We start from the raw sequence: 10,383 nt of genomic DNA, 5'->3' as shown, positions 1-10,383 counted from the left end.
GAAGCATCAAGACATTTTTGCATACAATTTTTTAATGCCGGGCTTTGCTGAAAGCAAAGTCCTAGCTCTAGGCATCATGATCGACTGTCTTAATATAAATAGCACAGTAAACAAAAAACCAAACAGCGTCAAAGCAGACGCTTCCGATAAACTAAATATATAGTTCCATTGCGAGACTATATTCAAACAAATAATGATCAATATTTTTTGCTTGAGAATTAAACTGAAAGAGAAATTAGATATTTGCTTTATTGGGATAATCGTATTATAACAATTTGTACAGATACGCTGCTGAATGCATATTGTTAGCGAACTATTTTCAATAGCGCGGGCTTTTCGAAATGCTGAAATTGTGGAAGAGTTTTTCAAGTTTTATATCGTTTTCGTCGATGTTATGATAGTGGTTATATTCTGTTTTGATTTTTAGCAAATTAATAGTATAGTGAATTGAAATTTTAAGAATTAATACGCGTGAAGTCGCTTGAGATTGTACATGTATCAGTGTTTCTACACATAGTTGGCGATAAAAGTACTGTTTGTTTGAAACTAAAAGAATGTCTATATAATAAACATGTGCATTATTTTAAATATTCCAAGACTGAGAAAAACAATGCTTATTGAATAGAAAACATGCGAGAATTTCTTGGAAATATTACTTCTTAAGTTTAAAATCATAACATATCTTGGGGTCTGGACTGTTAATTTTAATTACTGGTACAAACATGGGATATTGTTTTAAATCATAATCATACAAACTCTACCTGTTGAAATTTAATGGCCAACAGGAAAAAAAAATTAAATATTAAATGTGTACAAATTTCGGGTCAGACAATAAACTCGAGCAATTAAAGCCCGGCTTTCAGTTCTTTCAATACTTTGATTTAATATAGGAAGGGACATCTTACTTTTTATTGCTTATTTTAAAAATTTTACATTTTCACCCGTTTAACTATAAAAATGCTATTTCTTCGTGGGAAACAGAAATTGATTCCTAGATGAAATTTAACAGAACAATCCTTTTTGTTTATGTAAATTTAATTTTAATCTTATTTGATTTTGAAGGAAGTGGTTTAAAAGAAGAAGCTGACTGAAAATGGGAGATAAATTCTCAAAGTTGAGTGAGTATAGATAAAAATGATGATTCTGTGTTTATTTTTCAATATAATTTAGGATAATTATCATATTATCATGATTATTTACATTTGACTAATAAATAAGAGAATATATTCTATATTATGTCTTTTTTCTTCCTTTGCTAGTGGAACTAATAATACACTGAATATGAATATCAATACATGTTAGATTTTAAAGATCCCGTTGGTATTGAAGTTCCTGAAGTTGAGTTGGATTTGATTTATTTGACACGACACGCTGAAAAATGGAGAGACAAAATCGAAAGCTTATTAGAAAAAATAGAAATCAGACATATCAAGCCGAGGCAAAGACGTATTGGAGAGAAAATTGGAAATAAATGGATTGGAGTATGTGAGGCCAAGTTCGACGGTCACATCGACGTCAAACAATCAATACCACAAAAGAACCTTCCAGAAGCAAGCGCAGAATTTCCGGGTTTGTAAAATTTACCAAATTTTACCTTAGTTTGTAATAGAACAATCATTGAAAGATTTTAAATTTGATGGGTGTCTAGTTATCGATTCTGCAATTTGAGAAAAATGCCTTTACTTGAAGATCGAATTGTTTATGGCTTGACTTTTACTGCTTTAATCTGTTATGCAATGTTAAAAAAGTCCGTGCCTTAGTGATCTTAACATTTATTTTGTTTTTAGCCTTGAAATTTTTTCTGGCGTTGGGAATACGAATGCAATTTTTTCTCTCTAGAAAATAAAAGTTTATCAGAAAATTTAAATTGTTTTTTTTTTGTTGTTGTTGTTTTCTGTGGCCATATGGCCTATGCATTCTCTAACCACAGTTGTCTTCCGCTACGCTCACTACACCTCTGTCAACGCTCGTTGTACAAGATTCGTGTACAAATTTCAAACAGCGAAGATTAGAAATTTAAATGATAATTAATTATTGTAAATATTGATAAAGATGATAATTCATCATTTATCTTAAATCTATAATCACTCAGAACGACTTATTTTCAAAGATTTTAGGGAATATTTTGCAGAGTAAAAATTAAAATCTTAATCAAAAGATCCTTTTAAGGTGTTACAAATTAAAATAAATATATTTTCCGATAAGAAATATAATTAAACACTATTATTAATACAACTTTTAATCAAAAACAATTTTTCCAAAAATCTTATATAACAAGCGTTGACAGAGGTGTATGTGGGAGAGAAGCGGGAACGACAACTCTGGATAGAGAATGATGACCTATGATAGAAATATCTCAATATACAAATTTGTTATACCCCTACTAAACAGATTCTGTATAATTCCTTACTTTAAAAAGTCCAACAATTCGACTATTTTCCCCGCCTACCGGTCCATGGAACTGTTAAAATTGACTGTTAAACAAGACTGTTGCCGGCTGACGTCATATGGCGCTAAATTGAGTTATCTTTTCCTCATTCCGCAGACCTCGGCTGATCTGGATAACCGTGAGTTAAATGTACTTAGTCGAGGAGTGCCGCGTAATTTAAACTCGTTGTTTAGCTATGACGTCACAGAGGTGAAGCGGTTTGTACTAAGGCTACCTGCCGATGTTCGCTTCACTGCGGCAAACGAGGAAGAAATATAGTCGAAACTCTGAACTAAGGACAGTAAGAATGCAAAACATGTTGTGAAAACAGCTGAAAATATTCTCAGCGAATATTGTCTCTAGACATATCTACCGCTTCTGCGTAATAAATTGTGTGAAGAATTGATAAGCAATTATATTTTGACTTGAGGAAATTCCATTGTGCTGCTTGATAGAAGGATGGGAGCATGTATGCAAAGAAAACCACGATTTCTATCCGCTATGCTTTACAGAAATCATTTGAGAAGTCCCATGGCATTGATATAATAAAGTATCCTTGATTGAAGACAGTAAATGACAATTGTTGATAAAAACACATAAATATAATAAAGTCTCTCTCTCTCCCAAAATAATTTAACTAATGTCTTTTGTTAAATATATGAATTTGATTTGGTAGGAGTATAACAAAACAGTTGTTGACAAGAGTCTCGGGAAACAGTCGACCTGTTGGACCGGAGTGCAAGCTATTGCCCAAGGCTGTAGCTTGCACTCCGGTCCAACAGATCGACTGTTTCCCTCTACCCCAGTCAACAACTGTAAAATGCCGCATACCTTGACAGGGATAACTCTTCAGCAACCATCGGAATATTTTGTTATATCCCTACTAAACAGTCTCTATAAAATTTCTTACATAAAAAGTCCAACAGTTTTAGTGTTTTCTCTGACTGTCGATACAGGAAATGTTAAAATTGACTATTTAAAAAAAGACTGTCATATGGCGCTAAACTGAGTTATCTTTTCATTCGGTAAGGGAGTATATCAAAACAATAGTTGACGAGAGTCTCGGGAAACAGACGACCTGTTGGACCGGAGTGCAAACTGTTACCTACGACCTACGGCTTTGGTTTGGCTTTCCTTGCTTATGAGAAGTTAGCATTTAGTAAACTTCATCTTAACTTCACATTGTCTTTTAGAAACGCTGGTCAAATAGTGGTCCTCCTATGGGCTGTGGTACACACTGCAAGGCCTGATCCTGATTTTTTGGACATTACATGTCTGCAAATACCTGTTCCTTAGAGAATGGATGACGCTTTTAGAAACAAGAGTTTTTAGTCATGTTTATATGCCATATTATTGTGTTTCCGCATGAATTCTATCTCCCTTAAATCAGAGTAAATTCTGCTTACTTCAAAATCCCCTTGTAACATCGCCTCTCCTTTGCAACTCATTACTTACGCACCTCTTTTCTAAAGCAACTTACTGGCAAAACTGCTTGAACAATGAACAATCGCAGTCTAGTAAACGAGAGAATGTCTTGTTAATAAAATGTTTATTAAGCTACTGTAATTTTATTGAAACACAAATTCAGTTTTTAAAAATATTTTTATTGAAGACAAAATTACGACCACTAATCCTTTTCTTTCAAGTATTACATTGCTTTATGGTATAAACTGAAAGTCACCAGTTGCAAAAGGTTTTATGTCGCCTTGTGTGTTTCTTAGACAAAAATTTAAACACAATTCAGATGTAAGTCTTAGCATATCTTTGTTTGTTTGTTTTTTTATATAGGAATGGTGATCTTGATCGGCGAACAATCAAAAAGAGAAAGTTATGGTACAAAATATGACATAAGATCATACTATCCTGACAAGCGAGTACAATACCTAACAATAGCGTACTTCCCGGATGACACATTTAGGGCTAGACGAGCGGTCATTGCATTAATTAACGGAGGTACAAATAATGCTAAATATTCATTTTGAAATATATATGTATTGTATTTATCATTAAGCTGAGTAATTAAAGACATTATTACTTTTATATCTTATCTCTTCAGATGCAATAAACGGAGATAGAAATGAGTACCGTAAGTATATAGTAAACCCCTCTTTCTCAAACGTAAGATCAAAATTCAGTACCGTATAAGCAGAATTTTTGGCGAGGATTTAATTTTGGCATTATTAGCGATGGTGCCAAGGTCGCTAAAATTTAATATCGCTAAAAATTAATTTCGGTTTATTTGTAATAACTTCTTAGTGGGCTTTTTAAAATCGCTTAAACTACATCTCGCTAAAAATAAAACACCAAATATTAAGGACGAATCGCTAAATCTGAGCCTCGCAAAAAATTCCACTTATACGGTATTTAAGCACATATTTAACTTATATTCACACAGTTTGATAATAATAATAATGTGGCTTATAGTTATAGTAGATGAAAATTCAGAAATACAGGTTGGGAAGTTCAACCAGGCTCAGGACATATGTTACAAAGGAATTAAAAATGCAGGAAAATTGACAGGTAAGTTAAAATTACTGTATGTAAAAATATTCTTTTATCATGAGTAAGCTTTTGAGTTATCATAATAAAGTAAATTAAAATCTAATTTTATTTTATTTTTTTTTATTGAGTAAAACAAATTATTTAAATCAAGAATTATATTAGTTCAGCTCTATAAATAAATGAAAATAAAGCAGTAAAAAAATATTTATTTTTTTTAGAAGACGTGAAGAAAAACAAACAGTTCAAAGATTGTGTAGGAAAACCTACATGCAGGACTACGACCTCTGATAAAACTGAGAGAGTGAAACAATCTCTTTGCAACTTTTTAGAATCCTTTTTGATGCAGAATTTTCCAGAACTTCAGTCCAGATTTATAGCAGGTTCATTGGGACAATATCTAATGGAAAATACGTGTTCTTTAACACACAAGTCTCAGTTTTCCCAAGAAGAGATGTTTCTCCTAACGATTGGTATGCTATTTTAAAAAAAATAATTTAACAATATATAGGGACTATCCCTTAAGCTTATTCTTCCTAAATAGCTTTAATAAAACAAATAATGAAACAACCTATTTTTATACAGGTGAAGACTCTATTTGTTTTGTTGTTTATGATATCAAAGAGACATCAAATCTCGTCTTACTTAACAAAAACGAAAGGCTAAATGAAAAATCACATATAATCATGGAAAAAGATGGCATAAATGAAAGCTGTGCCATCAATAATGTTGCTGTGAAAGACATACAAAATTTTGCCAAGGAATTATCTTCAGGTAAAATAATAGCTGCATGTTTAACTTCATGTTCAAAGATCAGGTACATAAATGCAAATACAATTACAAAGTATCTGATTTCAATAAAATAAAGGTCTTTCTTTTTTCGAAGCAGTAGATGTCGTCATAAAAATTCAAGATGAGATTGGGCAAACTTTCGTAAAGTCTTTCCTGGAATCAAAAGTCGAAGGAGTGCAATTTCAGTTTTTGAGACCAAGAAGCATACCAGAGCATTCTTACATTTTAGTGTGCTCTGCAAAATGCAGAGATAATATTTATGAAGATGCTAAAATCCCAAAAGGTATTTTTCTTTGGATCATGAAATCAATTTATAATCTTAAAACAAACTCTTCCAAATAAAAAAAGTTGCATTTCAGATTATAAATCCATGCTTTTGGTTGTCCATGATTTGCTTGAAGAAGAAAAATTTGAAGGGTGTGAAGAAAATTGTACTCCAACAGTCCAAATACCTGCATTGTTTGACGAATCTAGCTTTGATGATATATTTTATCTTAATCAGACAGCAAAGAATGAAATGCACAATCTGTTGACGAAGTTAAACACAGGTGAAAATCTACAATATTTTTCCTAATTAGATAGTTCATAATTCTTTAAAAATTCGTATCGTACTATTCATTTTGATACTTTTCGCACTGTCATAACAAGTGAAAGGAATGCTTTACTGTACCTTTGAATGAAAACAATGAAATAAATCAATTAAAAATGTCTACTTTAATTTGTATTTCACATTTTAATATATGTTTGGATACTGAAAGAAAAATATATTTCGTACAGTATAAAAGGAATAAAGAGCGATTTATATTAATTAATTTGCAGCAAATCAATGGAAAGGCAATTCTATTAATAAAACATAATTTATCATCACGTAAACAATTAAAAGATGGAATTTTCTCCTTTCTAAAGTATAAATTGATTTTTTTTTGGGGGGGGGGGGGGGTTGAACAATTTTTGAGTTATGAACTTTTTGATATATCCTACATGCACCAATCATTACCGGTATATTATACTAGAAGTGTTCCAACTATTGTGTGATATACATTTGTTAGCTTATATGTCGATTTTTCAATTGCGTAGAGGAATGTATAAGTAGCATAGAAGGAAGTATATACCGGATAAGCCAACTCATAACTAATTATGGAAGTTTTTTTCACATATTGTATTTAGAATTTACTTTTACATTTATAGAAATTTTCTCATATTCGAAAATAAAATTTCATTAGTTGCTGCAACAATTCAATGAGTTTGAAAAAAATATTTTAAAGTATTATCTGTGTATTTATATCTAGCAGAATTTCTTCAAAAACTTCTACATGGAAAGAAAAAAGTTCTTATGGCCTTTTACTCAGTATTCAGATTCTTGAAAACCTATAAAGATGTGTGTATTTTCATTGATTATTGCAGTTGAACACATCGAAAAGGGAAGCAAGGATATCACAGAAGAGGAATTTGAAAAAACTGATACTTCCTTCCTACCTAGAGAAAAACGAAGAGTTAATATTAAATATCTGTCAGATTTACCGCGGAAAGCTTTCTCTGATTTTATAGACAGGAACATAGCAACAATAGAACCAATCTGGAAGAAGGGAGAAGAACCCGTGGAGGAAGGTTCTCTCTGTATTGTTGTCTGCTTCACCTTGTCGCGTCTCCTTGATGATATTTCAGCTGTCGTCAATATATCTCCACAAGGTTAGAGACATAAAACTAAAGATCAATATTTACATTTCCAATTTTTTTCTCTAACATAAATCTTTGAAATTTAAGTAAAATAATAAAAATAACTGCGCCAAATGAAAGGTAAAGTGTCTAATATTCATGTCGCATTCATGTCACTCTCCTAGGCTGTCATTGTGTCTGACGATAGTAGGCGCATTTTAAATAAATACTGTATGGTTTTTTTGGGCATACCAGGGCATATACCACTACGACACTTGGGTTCGTTAGATACTTTGGATAATGGGTATTGCGCATTCTGCATAATTTGTTCCATATTTTCAACTGTCCTCGATCTCCCTGACATACCCAACAAACTAGACAATGATTCCTTGAATAACTATATTGATTTAATAATTTTATCATATACTTGCACAGTATGAAGAGAGTTTTTGAAAAATATACAGTTTTTTCTATTAAAAGTCATACACGATATCATTTACATCTGAAAATGTAAATGAGGGCTAAAAATCGTCAAAATTTAAATTATGTGTGTGCTTGTAGAGGTGGTGGTTATTGACCTTCACAGAATACGGTGAACTTTTAATTTGATAGGTTGTACCAACATGCTTGTTGTTATCCAGAACTGTCGGGAAGGAATTTCCCCAGGACCATTGCTGAAGCACAATCCAGACAATTTTTTTACAGACTTTACCAATATCTTGTACGGAGACGGAGAATGTTATGAGTGCGATATTAATTCAGAAGCTAGCGAAAAAATCCAAGCATTCATCGACAGCAACTAATGTTACTTACGGAGAGACACCACAATCATGTACTTTAATGAACCGGGCCTTCACAAGTTGACCTAAAGTGTTTTTTTAAATTTTGATATTTGTCAACATAGTTTGAAGGTGATTGCATTTATTCCTCGTTCATATGTTTTCTTTATACCCAAATAAAATCTGCCAAAGTTTTGTAGAATAGTCAGGAGAAGGATCCTTACATCGGAAAACTTTAAAAAGATCTCACTAAATTTATAGGTTTAAAGAGTTAATTGCAATTTCACTTTTTTCTGATTTCAAAAAGAAGGATAAACAGTGTTTGTTTCCCTTTGATTAAAATGTTTGAACTCAACAGTGAGGCATGTACCTAATCTTACGTTACATATATTGAAATCAGATATATTTTGATATTTAATCAGAAAATGTGTAATAACGTATTTGTTTTTTAGAATTACTTAAAAAAAGAAATGGCTTTATTAGAGAAGTTACACTAGAAAAGATAAACTAGCTTTAGAAACATGTGTAAAATCTAACTGATGATGACCTCCGAACAAAAATTTTCTACTTGTTACCTATCGGCTTCCTTGGAATTCTGAAACAAAGGAAAACACATAATATTTAAGCTATGAATCATTATTTTTTTTAAAGATATAGACTCATGATTCCAACGGTGTATGCAAACCAATTGAGTTACACGCGAAAACGTTTTAGCATTGGTTTGAAACTTTTGTCTGTCTTTGCCAATAAAGGAATGCAACAATTACATTTTTGTTCTTACTTGGGAAGAGGGTGTTTTTTTCTTGTCATAAAAAAACAGAAAAGGAATTGTTTATTTTGTGTTTTCGCTTTCTTAAAGGGTAAAAAAGTTTGGGTACAAGTAAAAGCATCCTTTGATTGAATGCTTTCAAATACACTATATGTACATATATATTCCGAATATTTCAGATATAGAATTTTTTTTAAAAGTGAGAATGAAACTTTATAAAATGCATATTTAAATATATGTAACAAATATTAGAATCTTGTGAATATCTGTAAATACTTGCAGGAGCGTCGATGGAATTTTACCGATTTACAGATGAAATATTGAATATGTATATCTACTACAAAGCCTGCTTATGAAAGATAATGAAAATTGAGTAAATCTAAAAGTTAATTTTTATTGAAAGATTTTTTGAAGTACTAGTATCTATTTCTTTTTAAAGTGAAACTGTAAATTACCATTCATTCAGTCTGTGGAAAGGCAATTTCTTGTGATCACGAGATTATTCTTCGGACTGACTCTGTATTACATACCACACTAACTGTTCTCCGAATTTATCCTGCTAAATACTCTGTCAAAATCTGTGTAAAGTTCAGTAAATATAAAGATAAAACATAAAGAAATTGCAATCTCGGTATATTTAAATTATTGCAGTAAGACGAAAACAATAAATTTGAACAAACAACCAGAAAATAAAAAACTGAATAGCCCAAACCAAGAGAAATACAGCGTATGATGATAATGAAGCTACAAAATATAATTAGTCTACTTTTCAATAAAAATTATTTAGAGCAGGTATTTTGACTTTTCTTGACTTGTCTGTGCCAATACATTGGTCAATATCACCATTCTAACTTAGATAACACTATATTGCATCTGCAAACAAACCCATCTCATCTCCTATCAATCAAGTTTCTCTTTGGAGTTTTTGAGAAACTTTTATGTACGTATATCCTTAGATAATCAATCTCTACTTTCAGTTCTATTTAACCATTTAAAACAACAACTTCAAAAGAAGTATCTTAATGAGATCTACTGAAGTTAAGTAAAGGTCTTGTTTACTAAAGTATATTATTTTACAATGTCATGAACATGTGCATATAGTATTGTAAAATGATCTACACATATTGAATGATCCTAGCTTGATTATGCCACTTGTTGGAGTTCAATATCTATCACACATGATTAATGTCACTTTTCGACGTGACTGACATTGCCATTGGCTGCAAATGGGCATTAATTTTGCGTCTCTTGTCTCCAGGGGTCTGTATTTTCATTAATTCATATTCATTCATATGGATGTTTTTTTAATATTTCCCAGTATCTCGTTTACTGCAGTAATTATATCCTAAGTTCTATGTCAGTATTTCAATGCTGTGAAACTTTATAGAATGTAGGAAAAAAACACCTTCCCTCTTTTGACGTTGTTTAAAACCCTAAATAGTTCGGGTATTCCATATAAA

The 10,383-nt window shown here is 31.5% G+C and overlaps 1 protein-coding gene across 1 annotated transcript; it reads left to right on the top strand.

Moving 5' to 3' along the window:
- Window positions 1–1,077: 1,077 nt before the first annotated feature.
- LOC134275057 (uncharacterized) lies at window positions 1,078–9,316 on the top strand. The gene is made up of 11 exons (XM_062757298.1): window positions 1,078–1,118; window positions 1,312–1,569; window positions 4,217–4,381; window positions 4,485–4,514; window positions 4,853–4,948; window positions 5,260–5,400; window positions 5,513–5,701; window positions 5,814–6,002; window positions 6,079–6,267; window positions 7,124–7,408; window positions 7,988–9,316. Exons 1-11 carry the CDS (start codon window positions 1,094–1,096, stop codon window positions 8,176–8,178), a joined length of 1,758 nt encoding a protein of 585 aa, XP_062613282.1. The 5' UTR covers window positions 1,078–1,093; the 3' UTR covers window positions 8,179–9,316.
- The last annotated feature ends 1,067 nt before the right edge of the window (window positions 9,317–10,383 follow it).

The sequence above is a fragment of the Saccostrea cucullata genome, unplaced genomic scaffold, assembly GCF_032062105.1.
Source record: "Saccostrea cucullata isolate Sc308-1 unplaced genomic scaffold, CSIRO_AGI_Scuc_v1 ctg659, whole genome shotgun sequence".
NCBI lineage: Eukaryota > Metazoa > Mollusca > Bivalvia > Ostreida > Ostreidae > Saccostrea > Saccostrea cuccullata.
Note: the sequence above shows the minus strand (reverse complement) of the source record. Positions and strands in the feature narration are given on the sequence as shown.